The 19478-nt window shown below is 40.8% G+C and overlaps 1 protein-coding gene across 2 annotated transcripts in view; it reads right to left on the bottom strand.

Annotated features, from left to right (window-relative positions):
* PCDH17 (protocadherin 17) overlaps positions 1 to 16888 on the bottom strand; it is a 113220-nt gene extending 96332 nt beyond the window's left edge. For both annotated transcript variants that reach the window (XM_018056818.1, XM_018056819.1), the window contains exon 1: positions 11900 to 16888. In XM_018056818.1, coding sequence (XP_017912307.1) covers positions 11900 to 14470 — 2571 coding nt within the window. In that variant the 5' untranslated portion in view covers positions 14471 to 16888. The remainder of the gene's footprint in view (positions 1 to 11899) is intronic.

The raw sequence follows: 19478 nt of genomic DNA, 5'->3' as shown, positions 1-19478 counted from the left end.
GTGTGGATGCATTTTAAACAACACTACTGAAATGGGAAAATATTGTTTACATGAATGTGTAGTTTATGTTTCCCCAATATGTGAACTGAAATATCATATCACCTACATAAGAGAGATTCTGAAATTTTAAGAAATGTTTTGTAAATTGGGTTATTATTACTACATGAATTTGATAACTGCCTGTAGTGATTTTCTTCTCCCATTTATAAATGGCAAATGGCTGGTATGAAAATGATTAACTCATAAAATTAGATGTCAATAAATACAAATAAATTTAATCAAAATGTACTAGTCACCATTTATCTATTATTTCATTTTATTAAAATTAATTTAAAAAATAAGTATATTTTATGGAGTCTATATATATAATTATCTTAAAATTAAAACATAGAAAAAAGGATCACATTAATTTCTTTTTTTAGTGTTTATTAAGTTTATTTATCTGGTGTGGTACACAGGCTTAGCTGCTCAATAGTGTGCGGGACCTTAGTTTCTCAGCTAGGGATAGAACCCGCGTCCCCTACATTATAGCGTGGATTCTTCACCACTGTACTGACAGGAAAATCTCTACTTTCTTAGTTTACTACAGATGTGGGGTTTTCAAAGCCTTAAAATATATAACATATAACATCTGAATTGCATAGTTTCGATATTTTATAAACCACACCAAGTAATAGAAAAAAAGAAAGATATTCTGACCAATACTGTTTATGTTGATATGATGTAAATTAGAGATAACATATATATATATTTATTTATATTTATGTATGCCAGTATACTAAGTCACCCCTGTCATGTCTGACTCTTTGCCACTCTATGGACTGTAGACCACCAGGTTCCTCCATCCATGGGATGCTCCAGGCAAGAACACTGGAGTGGGTTGCCATGTCTTCCTCCAGGAGATCTTCCCGACCCAGGAATTGAACTTTCATCTCTTGTCTCCTTCATTGGCAAGTCGATTCTTTACCACTAGTGCCACCTGAGAAGCCCATATTGATAAACCTACACAGGTAAATATAAACATATTATGGAAATTGTGAACCTTGACCACCTGTTTTTTTCCCATGGACTGGCAATATTATCAGTATAACTTATAGAGATTTTCATTGCAGTTATTAAAAATGTAATAACTATGAATAAAAATTATCAAATAGGCCACCTTCAAATACATTATTTACCAACAGATCAATATTTCAGCATGTTTCTATAAACAACCTTAGCTTTGACCTGAATAACTTTTAGGTTTGAATCCAAGCCCCAGCTCACATCTGATCAGTGATCATATGACATCACAAATAAGTCATATTTTAAGTGCCTGCTATGTATTAAACTATGTTAAGGTCTGTCAACTACAAAGACAAACAAGATGGATGTGATCACTGTCTTCAACTATTCTCCTATCTAGACTATTTTGTGATAAATTAACTTTCAGTTCAGTTCAGTTCAGTCGCTCAGTCGTGTCCGACTCTTTGCGACCTCATGCATCGCAGCGGTTGAATAGAGTTATAACACTGAGCCAGAGATTCAAAACTATTCAAACTTAATAACATTAGTTATTTTGTGTGTGAATCAATTAGGTCTTTATTAAGAATATACTTGACACATCTCAGGGCCTCCCTGGTGGTTCAGATAGTATAGAATCTGCTTGCAATGCAGGAGTCCAAGATTTGATCTCTGGGTAGGGAAGATCCCTTGGAGAAGGGAATAGCAACCCATTCCAGTCTTCTCGCCTGGTGAATTCCACGGACAGAGACTGGTGGGCTACTACAGTCCATGGGGTTGCAGAGCCGGACATGACTGAGTGTCTAACAATTTCACTTAATACATCATAATGAAGGAATGAACGGAAATTGATGGAGTATTAAATCTCTTGTTAGCTATCCAGCCTCAATATTTTTATTGTGGCTGTTTAAAAATCTTATACATTAAGTAGCTAGAGATGAAGTACAGAATTAAAATACTTCCATCAGCTTCTGTTGATTAGATATTATTTCATAGGTCAAAAGGCTGCACTTTTCTTTTTGCCTGCTAGTCTAAGTCCTACTTTTTCAACACTGCCAAATGGTCCTGCTACCATTTACTTCAAACTTAACCCAGCAACAGAGTGTGATGGAAAATAATAACTACTCCTTTGCTGAGACGTTACATGTCAACTTTTCACCTAAGGCAAAATTGAATGGCTGACTTGTGAATCTTCATTTCTAGAGATTTATTATGGAAACACTGACATAACCTTTAACCAGACCAAACAGAGCCACTCTAATAAGCAGGCAACACCAAAACTAAAAATGCGCAAGGAACAGAAAGATCCTGGCAGGAATTAATCTGCCATTTTCACACATCTGCCCAAGGGAAGCATTGTAATTGCAAAATTTACTCTAAGACTGCTGAGACTCATAGTAATTATGTTTCTTTTTTTTTTTAATAGAAATAGCCACAGGTGGTAACAAATTGGGTTTTGAAACAGGGAACTGGGCAGGCATTCTAACCCAAATTACTAGGTAATTGTCTCAATTATATAAAAAAAAAAATCATGGAAAACCTATTGCTCAAAATCAGAAAAAAAAAAAAAAAGTCTCCTTAAATGTATTCCCTGTCTTGTTTCTCCCAGCTTAGTCATTTTGCTTCATTTGTTGGTATTAGAACAGCTGATGTGAGGGCCACACTGCGAGGGTACTTTTGTCAGTAACCTTATCTTGACTGGGAGTGGGATTTTTTTACCAAGATAGTTCACTTATTTTTGGCCTTATTATCATCTAAGAATAAACACTGTCTTCCTAGAAGGTCAGGATCTGGAAATTTATCTAATAATTACTATCCGTGCATCTGCCAACACTTAAAGTATAAGGTCATAAACTATTTTTTCAACCTATGTATTGTATCAAAATATTTCCTATTTTTCATATAATATCTTCTCTCAATAAAATGTCTTTATCCTACATTTAGATTCATGCATTAGCACCAATATATTGCTCCTAAAATGACAAATGCACTCTGTGCCTATGCCATGCCAACTAAGAGTCACCTATATCTCCAAACATTTCTTATCAATCAGAAATTTCTGATTTAATCAATCAAGATTGAGGTAAGAGAGTGAGGGTTGGTCTAAAACAAAAAGAAAAAACAATTCATTAATGTTACACAAGGTCTTCCAAAGCTAAAATAATAAACATAAAGCAATCAAGCGTCTTGCCTTAAAACTATGTGAAGGCAAATTTGCACAGAATCTTTAATTCTATCTTAATGGGAATGCTTGTAATGATAGATGGTTGATTTATCTTTCATTTTTCATGGTTTATAGCTCCTCTTATTCACATTCTTAGTGCATTAAGTTGATTTGGGATAAACTATTTTAAAACAATTGCAAAACTGCCAAAGCAAAATAGAAATTGTGTGTCTTAAGAAGACACAGTAATAGAAGTCACTAATATCAAGCAATTTCCTGGTTTTTGCTGATAGAATATTGAAATCAAAACTAATTATTTTTCAAGTTGCCCAGAAATTTTTATAACTAATATTTATATAAAGATGTATAACTAAGCAATTGCCAAATTTGAAATGGAAAAGATTCCCTTTTTGAAGCTATCTTTTTTTTTTTTTTCAAAAATACTAAAGGATAACATTTTTTCTAGCAAGTTTTTCTAAGATTTTAAACATAATATCTCTCAAACATTCTAACTTCTTACTGTTACCTATAATAGGGACATCAGTAAAAGTGCATTTTGGTAACCTCATACTGTGGATGGATAATCCTTCTTGTGGCAATTATAAGTGAGTTGTTTACATATATATATATATATCAGTTCTGCATATGCAGTTGCTCTGGTGTTGTGGAAAAATAGCAAAAATCTATCAAACATTCAGTCCTAAAATAATCTCAGTATATTCTGTTAAAATATACTGTGTGCAAAATAAAATGAAGAGCTTTTAGCAAAGGTTTTTACATGGGAATCTGTGAAAATAAAAGGAATAATATATCGTAAGGGTGAAAACCATAGCTTTGCATTTTGAAACAGATACAAATGTTTGTTCTGCACATAAATAAAAATTAAAAATTTTTCTAAGACATTGATTGTCTAAAATTGGATAATACAAATAAAAATGAAATTTTGACCCTGTGAACATTTCTCCCTATAATAAAATAATTATGATTCTGCTTTATAAAAGCTATCAAAATTTGGGATATATGTATATATTTTAATTTGAGTTTTACTGAATTGGAGGACCTGAAAATTCTAGGTATAACTATGATCCAATCATTGCTTAACAATGATTACTGACTCAGGTAGAAATATTGTAAAAGTACACCAGTTGATGACTTATGCTTAAATTACCTTTTTAATGTTACCACCAAGTAAAGCTTAAGAAAGCATACCTAAGCACCACAGTTGCTGGAAATTTACATACATGTATCCAGTGTTTCTTGAAAACAGCATATATCTATGAAACGATTATGAATATATAGCAATGAAAACATGAAATAGAGCTTTAATATTCACACTTTCGTATTCTACAAAGGCTGCTTCTGGTTGATAAAAGAAGTAAACAAGAAATTTTCCTTTAAATGGGCCCTTTAATATGCTTAGCTAATTAAAAATCAATCAAAAATATTACAAGCCTAAAAAATAAATATTTTTCTTACATCTTGTATTCTACTAAATAAGTTTACAAGATAATAGCCATCTTTACCTTGCCTGTTTTTCACTCGACACAAATATGGTTCATGACCATTTCAGAGAACAGAAATATAAAGAAAATAACTCAAATCTTTAAATATTTCATAATGTATGAAAGAAAATGCATTTCTTATACCATTAAATTATTTTAATATATTCCATTCCCCTAATCAGAACAAAGTCTATTTATGTAGATTAGTTACATCTAAAGTCTAATTTATCCAACCTGTATTTATCCTTTGATCACAAAGCTTGTTAACTTAAATGGTCTTTTATTGTTATGATTCATTTTCCCATAATTATGCTGTTTAACTGTCTTATTTTTTGAATAAATATATGCAAACGTGCCAATCATATTTAGCACAGTTATGCTAGATGCTCAATGAACTGTAAGAGTCATTTCACTACAATAGAACTCCTTGGAATAGATCCAGGGCAGAGCCTACAAATACCAGTAATCAGAACAAATAGAAGTATGTCACATGTGTATCAATAGATTCTCTCAAACACTGTCTGAAGCCAATTTTACAGTCTATCACTGGAAGAACACAGTGCACAAGAGTGAAAAGTGCCACCCACACTCCACAACTTTGCATCTGTATTTTGTTACATCTTTTTTTTTTTTTTGCTTTACCTTAAAAATATTGAATTTATACTTCTGCAGTAGCAAGGAGGCAAGAACAGGCTTCTGCTTAGTCACAGGACAGAATGTTGATGCCATTAAGAACTTCTTTATTATGAGATAATTTATTTCAGGAGACCAAAGGACAGCAATACATCACTGTCAAAGCTAGTGGTGAAAGCTATGACTAACTGTAAAATACTGTGTGCCTTTGAAGGGAATTCTTGTCAACATCTCCTTTGCTAAAACGGGTTGACAATAGGTTAGTGTAGGTCCAATGAAGATTTAAAAGTGTTTTGTAGATGGGTGTCAGAAGTCAACACTATCTTCAAATTGATAGGCAAGATGACCATTATGTTAGTCTCTAGCAAATAGACAGTCATTGGTTGAAGGAATTCAATAGGAAAAAAAAAAATACCCTCTCCCCAGTGACTTTACTAAAAGATGGCTTAGCCCAGTGGGATTTATTAAACAGAAGCATCACTGAGGGGAATACATTCTGAAGCAATGACTAAAATCACAATTAGCAGGTGCATTTGTAAAAATTTACCCACTATTGAGTGTATTGCAAGACTTCTCAGCATAGGGGAGTTAAGTTTCACCTCCTGACTGGCATGAGACCAGTTCCAGTGGCTTCACTTTCCTCTCTGGTTTCATCAGCAGGCTCCCAGCATATACTCTCACAGTGCCTCTAGACACCCCAGCACACTACCTGGAGAATCAGAAAACTTGGGTTTCCCTCATTGCAGGCAGATTCTTTACCATCTGAGCCACCAGGGAAGCCCCAATCTACATAAACTCCAACCTATTGTCCACTGAAAGCCAGTTGTTCCTGAACTACTCTGGAATAACTGCCTCTATTTTAAGGAACTTCAAAATGTTTGAAGCTTTAAACAGTGAGATTATCAAGTTTAAAAATATTTTCAAGGAAAAAGAAAGGTTTGAGTTCATCCTAGAAAAAAAAACTACCTTTGAAATAAAAAAGTATTAAAATGGGCTAATGTTTGTGCTTGACCCTTTATATACATTATACTGAAAATGTAAGGACATATACACCTGTACATGCATACATTAATTTTGCCAGGAAGTTTGATTGTTCACATTTTCATAAATATGAGCAGAGCCAGCCTTCACTGAATTAAGGCGTGTAAACCTTTTTAACCTTAAATTTTTAAAAATATTTTCTTAATTTACATTTCTTACTTATATAGATGTATTTCTACTGCATTTATTACGTAAGCAGCACTAACAGTGAAAAATTTGAAACTGGACAATAGTAGTGAAACAAGATGAAGTATAAATATTACCCTTTTCAACAATATTAAATATTTATCCTCAGATTTAAATATGTTTATTTCATAGTCTTTTAAGAGATAATATTTGGGATTATTTTTAAAATAATATTTAGTTTAACCTCATATATAAATGTGATCTATGCATCATAAAAAAGTAAATAAAATGTACTATAAAAGCAACTTTATAAAGAAAAGGTTTTAGAAAATATGTTCTTATTTTATTTTTGACTTTGACTTGATCAATATAGTGATAGGCAACAGATAATGCTTTAGAACATGTAAATTTATTTTCTTGACTAAAAATATGTTTAAGTAGTTGAAATAGGAATTTTAGAGCATGCTTTTCTATGGCCTGCTATATTTCATGATTGCACACAGCCTTAAATAACAAGATGATGCCAAGAATAAAATCCTCTGTGCAGACTTCTATATAATGGCATTTATTGATATTACAAAATTCACTCATAGAATTCAAGAAAAATTGTAGAAGTCACTCAAAGAACTTAAATAAAATTAAAAATCATCTTACTTTTACATTTTAAAAGACTGATAAAGATGTAAGAATAAGACCTTAAAGGTAATAAACTACTATCTAGTTAATATTTTGAAAATGTTTTTGAAAACTAAAAAATATTGGTTAAAAAAACTATTACCTCATGAGCAGTTATATCAGCTGATACTAAAAGTGAGCTTCGGGGTTCTAGTTCATATAGTAAAAATGTTATGACTTTTTAAAAAAATTTATTATAAAATAGAGAAATGTACACAGATTTACACTGCAGCTGAGATTTTCAAAAGCAAACACAAAACTAAGAAAAAAAATAATAACATATTAAGAATGATAATAATTTGAATTTTAAACTCTTCTCCAAAGAAACTCAAACTGCTGCGTATCCACCTTAACTGCTGAGTAACTTTTAAAGTTTACTCCTACTTTATTCATACTATTTTTAATATATAGTAAAAACAGGAAGCCAGCTTCCCTGGTGGCTCAGATGGTAAAGAATCTGCCTATAATGCAGGTGACCCAGGTTCAAACCCTGGTTTGGGAAGATCCCCTGAGGAAGAGAATAGCAACCCGCTCCAATACTCTTGCCTGGAGAATGCCATGGACAGAGGAACCTGGTGAGCTATAATCCGTGGGGTTGCAGAGTCGGACATGACGGAGAGACTAATACTTCAACTTCAAAAACAGAAAGATATGCTTTATGATTGTGTATTCACGTGAATTTGAAATAGAACGTAAACCTATCTTTTAAAAAAAACTTAAAAAAATGAAACTGGACAAGATAATTCTAGAGGCATGCAGTAAGATAGGGATATTCCGTTCTTACTCAGCCCATCACAAACCCTAGAAATAGAGACGTATATCAAGTTTATGGAAATAAGTTCATGTAACTAATAAAACGGTTTTGTCTTGGAATAACACTGCAAAAGATTCTTTAAAATCATGAATAAAAAAAAGTTATTCACCTATTTTGTGCTTGTTACTGAAATGCCTACCATACCAGAGTATGAAGTTTTGAAAATTGTGGTCTTGAGAACTCATCTGGGTCCCAAGCCAAAAATCTCTTAGAGAACTAGGAATAAGACAGACAACGGTTAATGTTGCTAGGAAAGATGTATTTTGTCTTTCACCCTTTCATTCTAAGATACTGACTTTATTATCTACATTATGATACTAGAGTCCTATATGCCTCAATCTCATTTTTATATATTTGGATTGACTGAAGGCATTTTCATATGTTTAATTCACTTTTATTGAAAAGGCCATCCAGGTATATCAAAAGGATTTCCTCTTCTAGGATAAAAGTCTAAAGTCAACCAGAATGTGAATCTTTTAAAATTGAACTGTAAAACACTGTATAAGAATGTATTCCTTTCAAAAATTTATTTTAGTATATCTTATTCTGTTGGCTCAACATATTTTCTTCTATGACAGCATATTAAGATGACTACATTTTATGTGCTACAAAAAAAAAAAAAACTGAAAACACAGATGTTTAAACAAAACTGGAAATTCTCCCACCAGTGAGAAGTCCCTAGCCTCCTTCCTCTTTGCAACCAGGCCATCACTGAAAATATCTGTGGAAAATTTACCTGGTTACCTAATAAGTAATTCTTGATAAGTCATGATTAGCAGTAACTCATGACAATTAGTAATGACCTCCACTTGATTTTAGATTCTCATACTAAACTATGAAATAATTCACATGAAGACTGCTCTGATGAAGAGTGCTTTTATAAATTTGTCTAATAATCTATTTGTCTAACTGACCACAAAATCTGTGTTCCTGTTCTATTCCAAATTACTTTTGTGGCTTTAAAGTTAATAAGATATTTCACTATATAATACTGTATTCTTATTCACACTACTGAGGATGTTTTAATCACCAGCCAATTGTTTGGACATTTTATAGACTGACTTTACATGGGCTGAGCAACTTGAAGAAAATCTGCAATACAATACTTTTTCACAAATCACTGTTTTTACACCAGCTTACATGATTTTTTGGCATCTATTCTCAACAAAAATTCATGCTGAAAAATCTATAGATATTAATCATAAAACTTTAGAGCCTGCAACTCACACAAAATCTTTTGACAAATTTTAATTTGAGTTGTAACATGAGTCTTATAAATCCCAAAGTTACTAAATTTCATTTCACCACCCTTTAACAGTGTATCTCAAAACAGTATGATTTTTTTTTCATTTCATCAATAGAAATACACTGGGAATATTCTAAACAGCACCTAAGATGCTGGAAAATAAAGATAAACCAGACCCAATAGCTCCTACTTCATCTTTATTCTGTGGATTAAAATTCTTCCTTCAGAAATACACGGGTTTAATAGTATGTTTCCTCAGCAGGTTGTGTTAAATAAATACACACTAATAAATAAACTTGAAACAAGAATATGGGATGCCTGAACACTTTAATTTGAGCTTGTCACTTCGGCACACAGTGTTTGCAGCACACTAGTTTAAAAAAGAAAGGAAAAAAGCAAGGTCACTGTACTCAATTTACTCTGTTCCCCATAATAGGCACTGAGAAAAACCTGACACACTTGAAAGGAAATTAACATATTAGGAACTTAAAAGGCATCCCTTACAAGACTGCAAAAACTACCAAGGTAGAAACAATATGGGCAACTGAGCCAGTCTGGAAACCATTTCAAGAACTTAAACTTATCCTGTGTCTTTTTATCATGAAGTAAGATTCTAGAAGAAAGGGAATAGCAGGAAAACAAGGAAGTTTGCCTCCTTTGTTTTCTGTTTAAACTCTCTCTCCCCAGCCGTGTGTGTGTGTGTGTGTGTGTGTGTGTGTGTGTGTGTGTGTGTGTGTGTGTGTGTGTGTGGCGTCTGTATGTGATTTGCTCTGGCTCAAGTTTTACTGCTAATGAGAGGAATCATCATCATCTCTCCCTCCGGCAATGGCCAGATTCAAGAACAGTATGGTGTAAACACTACACAGGGACCCCTGTCCATCAAAGCCTCCTGGGTACTTCTACATAAGATTGCTCCTCCCTAACTGATCAGGAATCAGGCTTGCTGAGGATTTCACTGCACAAACTTCATTCTTATTGGACATTGAATAAGAATTCAACTCATAGTACTTGAAGTGGAAGATTAAGTATTAATCCTCTGTGATATCTCTTTAACTGTCAATGGTAAAACTATAAGAAAAGTATATAACAAGTATATTTATAGAAATTATCATAAATACCAGTTTTACACACAGACTTTCATAGAAACTATAATTTTTCATGGGAGAAATTTCTTGTTCAGTTTTATAGAGATCTCCAAAAATCATAATTACAAGTGTATAGTAAACACTGTAAGAAATGGGATTTAAAATTACAGTGCATACTCTAGTATTCAGTAGTGTTCAGTATGAGTCTGATTTACAAGGACATTAAAATATTATAAGACACTGTTCTGCTGAGTTTTACTATTTGTTATACTTCTGTTTAAAATGATAAAATTATGAAATTCTACTACTCTGTTTTATAATAATAAATGTTTTTAATAATAAAAACATTACTGAGTCAAGTGTCACTAAAAGGTATTTGTTTTTTCAAAGCACAAAATTCCGAGTAAATTATTTTCATTTGCCCCAAACTAATTTTCCTCCCAAAATGTCACTTTCAGTAAACTCAATTTCAAATTGCAAATATTGCTCATCCAAAGTAATCTTTAGCAACACACACTGATAAGCCAAAATTAAGTTTGTTTTGTGACACAACTCAATAGTAGATAAAGAAACTAGGCAGGAACTAAACACAGTACAATCGACCGCGTTTGTTAGGCTAGCGCCCATGCTGGGTCAGTTAGTTTTTTTCATATACCAATAATGTGAATCTACTATCTGATATATATTAAATATCACTTAGATATACTGAAAATATGCAGTAGGCAAACTAAATGCATCCTGGAATTCTTTTTGGTACAGGTGCCTTCAGTGCAACTTTGCTTCCTGTTTTCACAGCAAAGAATGAGACCACCCCTCTAGTGTACTCTGTTCATCTCTCAAGGACTTTAAGGAAACAGATCAGGAAAATCACAGGACAAAGTAAATATAAACTTTTCATAGGTATATATAAGTCATATTTAGAGCCTATACTTTTTCAGGTTTCTCAAAGATCTTCAGAGCATAATTCACATTTCTAAGCTTAAGCTACACTAATGCACTGTCTGCAGTTTCAGCTGAAGAATTAATAAGATTTGTGTCCTTTAGAATACCTTTTAAATAGAAACACTGATCTGGGAGGTGGTGGTTAAAACTGATACTGATTCAGGCTCTGAAAATTCTGATGGCTTGTTGGTTGATATGCTGCACTTAAGTAGTTAGCTTCTTTTAAAAAGTAGTTAACTACTTAATATTGGGAAATATGTTTCTTTCTTATGCCATCAGATTTTTTTGAATGAAATGCAAAAATTTTAAGTGAATTAACTGAAAAAAAATATTTACTAATCCTCTGTTGTGGAGAGAAATGCAGACCAGCAAAGTAAAATAAACTGCGAACACTGAACCCGGGTAACATTTTAAAACTTATTAAAAAAAATAAACGTTTAAAATGCAACAAAAGTAAGACATTTTACATCTTATAAATTTTCGACTATTCACATGGGAGGGGTTATGTGTAGACTATGCTGTGCAGGCAGTGGCCAAAGTGGAAATCCTTTTCAGTAAGTGCCCCTCTCACAGCTGCTGGCAGTGTGGCTCTTCCTGTTTCAAAGGTTTCAGGACAGCTCCCCAAGCCAGCAAGAAAGTGAAGTCCCAGTGATGCTAAAAGTCTCCTACCTGAATTATGGACATCCGCGTGGCTGGGGTCTCGCTCGCGTTAGTCCCTTGTCCGGTAAAGCTGGTGTGGCAGCCCGCGTGGCCCTGGGGAACAGTCAGGTTGTTGGAGGCCGGTTTGAGATACATCACCTCGGACCGAGGCGAGCTGAGCGGCAGGCGCGTCTGGTAGTCGAAGTACATGGGGGAGGTGGCCAGGGAGGGGCTGCTCACCACATTCATGACGTTCATGGCGTTCCTTTCCTCCACCTCGCTCTGCACCAGCATGATATCGTTTTTGTTGATCTTCTTCTTCTTGCCCTTGCCCCCGCCCAGCTGCGGGTGGCTGTACTCGGCTATGCGGCAGTTATAAGTGCGAATCTCCTTGTTCTCGCGCTTGCACTTGACAGCGATGGTGATCATGGCCGCTAGGAGGATGATGGAGATGGTGCTCAGGGTCACGATGAGCGGCAGCGACATGTCCCAGTGGCGCTGCTCGCCGTTCACCCGGGGAACGCCCTCGGGCAAGGAGCCGCTCACCGAGCGGATGATGAGCTTGGCCACCGCCGACAGGGTGGGCTTGCCGTGGTCCGTCACCTTCACTACCAGCTCCACCACTGGCGTCACGTCCTCCCAGAAGGGGTGCAGCGTGCGGATCTCACCGCTGGATGGGTCGATTTCAAACAGGTGGTCGTCGTTCCCGTCCACGATCTCGTAGGTGAGGCGCCCGCTCTCGCCGAAATCGCTGTCGAGGGCGCGCACGGTGCTCACCAGGTAGCCCAGACCAGCGTTGCGCGGCACCTGCAGCTCGGCCGTGTCGTTCTGCAGCGTGGGCAGCACGATCACCGGAGCGTTGTCATTCACGTCTAGCACCGTCACCCTCACCGTGGCGTTGCTCTCCAAGTGCGCGGGCGCCCCGGAGTCCTTAGCAAGCACCTTGAACTCAAACGCCTTGGTCTGCTCATAGTTAAAGGAGCGCAGGGCGTAGATGGCCCCGTTGGTGGGGTTCACGGACACGTAGGTGTAGATGGACACGTCGCCGATGTGCGAGGGCAGGATGGAATAGGACACCGTGCCGTTTTGGCCCAGGTCGGGGTCCTGGGCCAGCACCGAGCCCAGATACTCTCCTGGGATGTTGTTTTCGTGCACCTGGAGCACGTAGAGCCCCTTCGTGAAACGAGGCGGGTTGTCATTCTCGTCCAGAATCTTGACCGCGAACGACTTGGTAGAGTTGAGTGGAGGCGAGCCCCCGTCCCGCGCCACGATCGTCACGTTGTACTCGTCCTGGGTCTCGCGGTCCAGCGGGCGGTCGGTCACCACCGTGAAGAAGTTGTCATAGTTCTCCTCCAGCTTGAAGGGCACGGAGCCTCCCGGGCCGCCAAGGCCGCCGCCGCCGCCCGGTCCGCCTCCTCCCAGGACTCGGCACTGAAGCTGCCCGTTCTTGCCCGAGTCTCGGTCGGTGACCCGCACCAGGGCTATGACGGTGCCGGGCGGGGCCGCCTCGCTCAGCGCCCCCTGGCGCACGGAGACGAAACCGATGGACGGCGCGTTGTCGTTGCGGTCGATGAGCTTGACCGTGACCTTGCAGTGGGCTGGGATGGGGTTGGGACCCAGGTCTCGGGCCTGCACGTCAATCTCCAGCATCCCGTTCTCCTCATAGTCCAGGTTGCCCTTGACCCGGATCAGGCCGGTCTTGGGGTCGATGGAGAAGAGCTCCCGCACGCGGTCGGGCACGTAGCTACTGAAAGAGTAGAGCACTTCGCCATTGGGACCCTCGTCCGCGTCGGTGGCGTTCAGATCAATGACCACGGTGCCCAGCGGGGCGTTTTCGGGCAGCTCCACCAGGTAGGAGGGCGCCTCGAAGACGGGGCTGTTGTCGTTCGAGTCAATCACCTTCACGTTGATCTGCACCGTGGCGGAGCGCGGCGGCTCGCCGCCGTCCAGGGCGGTCAGCACCAGAGTGTGATGGTTCTGCTGCTCGCGGTCTAGCGCCTTCTGGATAACCAGCTCTGGGAACTTGGAGCCATCGCCGCGGGACTTGACGTCCAGCGCGAACAGGCCGTGGTCATCGCGCGTCAGCAGGTAGGTACGGAGCCCGTTCTCGCCGGCGTCGGGGTCGTGTGCACTGGTGAGCGGGAAGCGGGTGCCCGGGGCTGCGTTCTCTGAGATGTCCATCTCAATCTGGTCCGAGGGGAAGGAGGGAGCGTTGTCGTTGATGTCCTGGATCTCTACCTTGATCATACAGATCTCCTTGTCATTGGCGAACACCTCGAGGGACAGCTGGCACTTGGCGTTGTGGCGGCACAGAGACTCGCGGTCAATGCGCTGTTTAGTGTAGAGGAGCCCGCTGTCCGCTTCCACGTCCAGCAGGTGCGGCGCCGAGTTCTCTAGCACCCGATAGCTGCTAGACTTGCTTCGCCCGCCACCACCGCCGCCTCGCTCTGAGGGCGGAAGCCCGGGCTGCAGTCGAGCATCCTTGCCGATGTTGCCGATCACCGTGCCGGCGCCTTGCTCCTCCGGCACGGAGTAGTTCAGGTTTTTGAGCGTCAGGGCAGGAGCCCAGAGGAGGAAACAGCAACAGATGGAAAGGTACATCCCAGACCGGCGGGGTGTTGGCAGAAGCAGCCGGACTGTAGGGGCTAGCGGATGAGTGCGCGCCAGCTTGGGGCCCCGGGCGCAGCTTACGCGCCCGACGCGAGCCACAAGTCTCTGGATCCTCTCTTCCTTCCGCTCCCGGGATGCGGCACCCGGCGGTCTCTCCTTCTTCCGCACAAGTTCCCCGAACCTGTTGATCTACAGCATCCGCACTGGGCTGGGAGCAGCGGTGCAGCGTAGCTGCAGGGGCACTGAGCAAGGCGGAGGCTCCCTGCGGCTGGGGCCGAGCCCGGGGCTTTGTCTCTCCCTCCTGGACTTCGGGCGACTCAAACTTCAGCGATGAGACCAGCGATAAGAAGGAAATCGCGTCTGGGGAGGATGGTAATAAGCCGAAGAATCCGTAGGTTTTCCTCACTCCCGCTAGGGCGCTGCAAATCCACTCCAGATTTTTGCCTCCGGAATACTCTTCACATCGGGTGGGGGAGGGAGATGGGAGGTGTGTCTCTAGGCAGATCAGAAAGTGAAATCCTTACTTGTTTCTCTTCTCCAGTGATGAAATTGATGGGAATAAGGAACAACGAAGAAAGAGTCAGATATATTGAAGCTTCCCCGAAGCCTTGTGAAATGTCTGCTTGCTTCTCGGGTTGGTCTGTTTTCAGGCAGTGTTTTGCTGCATTTAGAGATCTAATCTTGCATTGGCGGCTGAGGCAGCGGTGGCGGCAGACTGCATCTCCAAGCCAAGGGTGTCTCTTTCTTTTTTTCTTTTTTCCCTCCTTCTCTCTCCGTTTCGAGCAGCCGAAGGGAGGGGAGGAAATGCAGCGCAAAGAACTAGTGTCCGGATTTGTAGTTTCCTCCCTCCACGAGGCTCCTCCCTCTCTTCCTCGGAAAAGGCTCTCCCCCAAGTCGAGAAGACACAGCCTGATCTGCGTTTGCGGTTTGAGTCTGTTGGGAGGGGGAAAATGTAGAAACGTATCTCCGCCTCTGTTGGTAGAACGCACTCTGATTTCCCTACGCTGAGCCAGTAGCCGCAGCTACCATCCCATTCTCTGCCCGCGAGCAAGGACTTCTCTCCCTGCAGTTTAATTCCAGTTTGCTTTTCTTCCCAGGCGAAAGGAAATCAACAGGCAACTCATGGTTGGATGTGCAGATTTGAAGGGGGAGGGAGAGGCGGAATAAAAAGGAAGGGGGAGCCACCCTCCCAGTCCCCGCACACACACTCTCCCTGTCTCTCGCTAGAAGGGAAACAGTCTCTGCATTCACAGGGTTGGGCTGTCAAGTGCCTCTCTTTTCTTTCTATTCAGCATCTCCTTCCAATGGCCCTGCCTCCCAGTCCTCTTCATCTAGAAAGGAAAACCTTGGCGAGGAATAAAAGTAGTGAATATTTGAAGCGAATAAAGTGCGGGCTTTTTCTTTTTTCTTCAATTTTTTTTCCTATAGTAGGAGTGGGTTGGATGAAAGGAACACATCAAGGTTTGGCGTGATGCATTCTGCAGTCTCGCTCTCGCAGTCTCTCTGGGCGAGTCGCGAGGGCAGCGGACGAAGAGCTGCGGCCGCGGCGGTCCTGCCAGGGCACCCGCCCCGGGGAGCTAACGCCCAGGGGATGCTAGGCACGGGTCTGTCTACACATTATCGGATTCTCGAGGCGCCTCGACAAACGGGAATGACACATCCAGAAATGCAGGTGTTCCGATCTGCCGGATGAGTCAGAAGCAGCGGAACGAATCGAATTCACTCTCGCCTCATGGTCCTCCCTTCATAGACATTAGTTGTGGCTTCTTCCTAACGCTTTCTCTGACTCACTCTACAGAAAGAAAAGCCAGATTCATGTTTTGGGGGAAAAACAAGAAAAAGCGAGAGAAAGGGAGGGAGAGGAGGAGGGAGGTGAAGCTGAATCCAGCAGCACTTTTACTCTACCTCTTTCTGCCGGAGTCCGAGGCTCTGGAAAGCAAGGCGTCTGTTTTGCTAGGTGTTTTTATTTAAAAAAAAAAAAGGCGTAAAGGAACCCCCAAATCTTTCAATCTTGGGTGAGGAAAAAAGAGAAAAAAAATCTGGATTAGAGAGACTGTTCACAGCTTAGCTCCGCATCACAGTTCACGATTTTCCTGTCAGTGTTTTCTATTCACAAAGTCCAGTACTGGTGTGCGTAGTTAATTGTGCAGTCCGTTGTGGAGGCTTTTTTTTTTTTTCCTCCTTTTCTGTCACGGGTGGTCTCTTTCAATCTGGTGCCTGACAGGATCAGCTCACAGCCTGGGAAAGACGTGCGGATTTCAAACCAAATAAATCCATGTCCGCAGGCACAGCACCGGTGGAAAGGAAAGGTGAAAATTCAACAGTTGGAGCGGCGTCCCCCCGGCCGCCCTCAGCTGCCGCATCCGCCGGGCTCGCAGTCCCGGCTCTCTCCCCAGCGCCTCTCGCTGACTGACTCTATTCACCTCACGCCGCCGCTTAAACATTGATACTGATTCCCCGCCAGCCAATAGGCGCGAGGCCCCAGGCCCGGCCTCCCCAGCCCGCGCCCAATGGGAGAGCCGGAAAGACGGCGGGGGCGGGGCCTGTGGCCCCGGCGCCTCAGAGCCATTGATCAGAGCCGCGAGACGGGGCCCGGCCGGGCTGGCCCAGCCCCGCGCTCGCCGCTGCGGGGGCGCCCCGGGCCTCGCCGCAGGGTCCCCCGAGTCTTAAACTACCGGGAGAAACGCCTCCTCCGTCTTCCTCTGGAAAAAAAGAGAATCTGGAAAAAAAAAGTTTGACAGCGATTGATTTATTGTTTTATCCGATGTACACGGAAGCCGTAATCGCAGAGTGCTTGCAGAATAAGATAGCTGCGGTCTTCCTGTTGGGCTTCTGCTCTCTCTCTCTCTCTCTCTCTCTCTCTCACACACACACACACACACACACACACACACACACACAGGAACGCACGCACCGTACACTCACCCATACCAAGGGAGGCGTAGATCTTCCGGCTGCGCGTGGACCCATCTAAATGAGGTGCAGAGGGGTGTGTACGTGTTTCTGAGGCAGGGTGTGTGCGTTGTGTATTTCAGTGTGTGTGTAAATGCGAGGGTGCTGGCGCGCCCGCTTCTGCCCGCGCCGGTGCAAACAAACCGCGAGCAACAGCAATCAATATGTAACTTTCTGCATCCTCAGAAAAATCAGCGTTCCCCCGGTCCCCCGGCAAGGAAAGTCTCTTAATTATGAAAGTGCTTCAGAAGAAAAGCAGAATGAAAGAGAGGCCATGTCTCCCCAGAGGAAAAAGCGCCTCTCCTTTAAGGAGAAAGGCTCATGGTCAATTCGAGCTTGGAGCTTGTTAAAACCCAAATCTGGCTAAATAATACTTAGAGCTTTACCCTTTTCAGTCGCCAGCATCTCAGCCCAGATTCAAAGTAAAGCGGACATCCATATACTCACTCATAATAGTTTCCAAGGTTTTCTGTTTACCGAGATCTTGTTATTAAAGTTGCATGTGGAAATTTGAATGCTGTATCCTTAAGACCAAGTAGATGTTGATGACAGTATTTGCCAAAGCCTCTACGCGTAGAAACTGAAACATAACCGTTAAGACAGATCACTGGGAAATCTGGTAAGATTCGTACTTTCTAAGTAACACTACCACCACTACCACTACACACACACACACACATACATAAACAAACACACACACAAATACACTCCTGATTCATCTACGTTTTCTACAAAATTTACTTCCTCATCTCAGAGATTCTTTCTCCCCAAACTATTAGCACAAACATCCATAAGGAGGACTTCTTTGTTCATGATCCAGTCATGGGAAAGAGTTAAGAATGCAAAAGAAAACTGAAGTATTGAAATAGAAAAGGTGAGTGTTTTGATTGCTAGAGTATTGATCACAATTCATAAATACTAAAGTAAAGTTGCCATTTATAAATTGTGAATGGCTAACATACAAGTCTGTAACATGAATCATTCAAGTTTCAAAGAAATCAAAGCCAGACCAATTACAAGAAAGTTCTGATGACTGTTGTTGGGATAATTGCTTAAAGATTCAGGTAAAGGAGCTATTATTTCTCAGAGGATTCAGTGAGATAACCTATAGTATGAATTTGCAGATGATTGGATCCAAAGTTCACCAGTTCTTTAAAAGACTATCTTTCAGAGGTTTTTTTTTTTTTCTTTTTTTCCCCAGAGTTTAAAAATGCAAAAAGGAATCTTTTACAGCCATTCCTTCAAATCCTAAAATGTCTTTGCATTTTGTGAATAGGTAGTTTGTCATACACATTCATTTGCTAGACAGGAGAGCTAGAGCTTTGTTGAAAGCTAAGTTATTTTGCCAACTGGGTGCCTAACCACACTGCTCTGTGAAACATTTCTCAAGCAGGGGTTAGTAACTCTATCCTAACATGTGTATCTTGAAATCTGAGGTGTAGAGGCTTTAAAAGCAGCCACTAACTTACGTCGAGTAGAGGTTACACATTCATTTATTAATCATTACTTTTTTAAATATGAAAAATCTTTTTTTTTTTTGCATTTCTTACTCATTCAAGGAAACTCATAAAATATTCTTACTTGAGGTTTACAATAAAGCAAACACAAGAGAGTGAAAAACTTCCTAGGAAATGGTAATATGATTTATTGATTATTCTTAATTTGATGTTAAGGGGAAACCAACAATGTCTCAGAAAGACCAGCACATCCTCGTGGACACCAACTTTCCCATCACCCCTCCAGAGTAATTGTGTCACACCTCCGCCTAGTGTATGGAAAGAGAACTACCATGCTTATGGTGACTACCCCAGGGTTTCAGTCAAGGGGAGCAAAACAAAACTACTGCATATCAGGTGTCTTCTTGTCGTTTTTGTTGCTAAGTTCTTTACCGCTGAGCCACTAGGGGAGCCCTTAAGTCTAATCTTTGTCTCATCCCTATTTCATCTTTACAGGAAATTGAATCAAATGATATTTCCCATTGTTTGACTTCCCTTTAACCAGATACAATTTTTAAAACTATGAGTGAGTGAAGTCGCTCAGTCGTGTC

Source organism: Capra hircus, chromosome 12, assembly GCF_001704415.2.
Source record: "Capra hircus breed San Clemente chromosome 12, ASM170441v1, whole genome shotgun sequence".
NCBI lineage: Eukaryota > Metazoa > Chordata > Mammalia > Artiodactyla > Bovidae > Capra > Capra hircus.
This window is presented reverse-complemented; position numbering and strand designations above follow the sequence as displayed.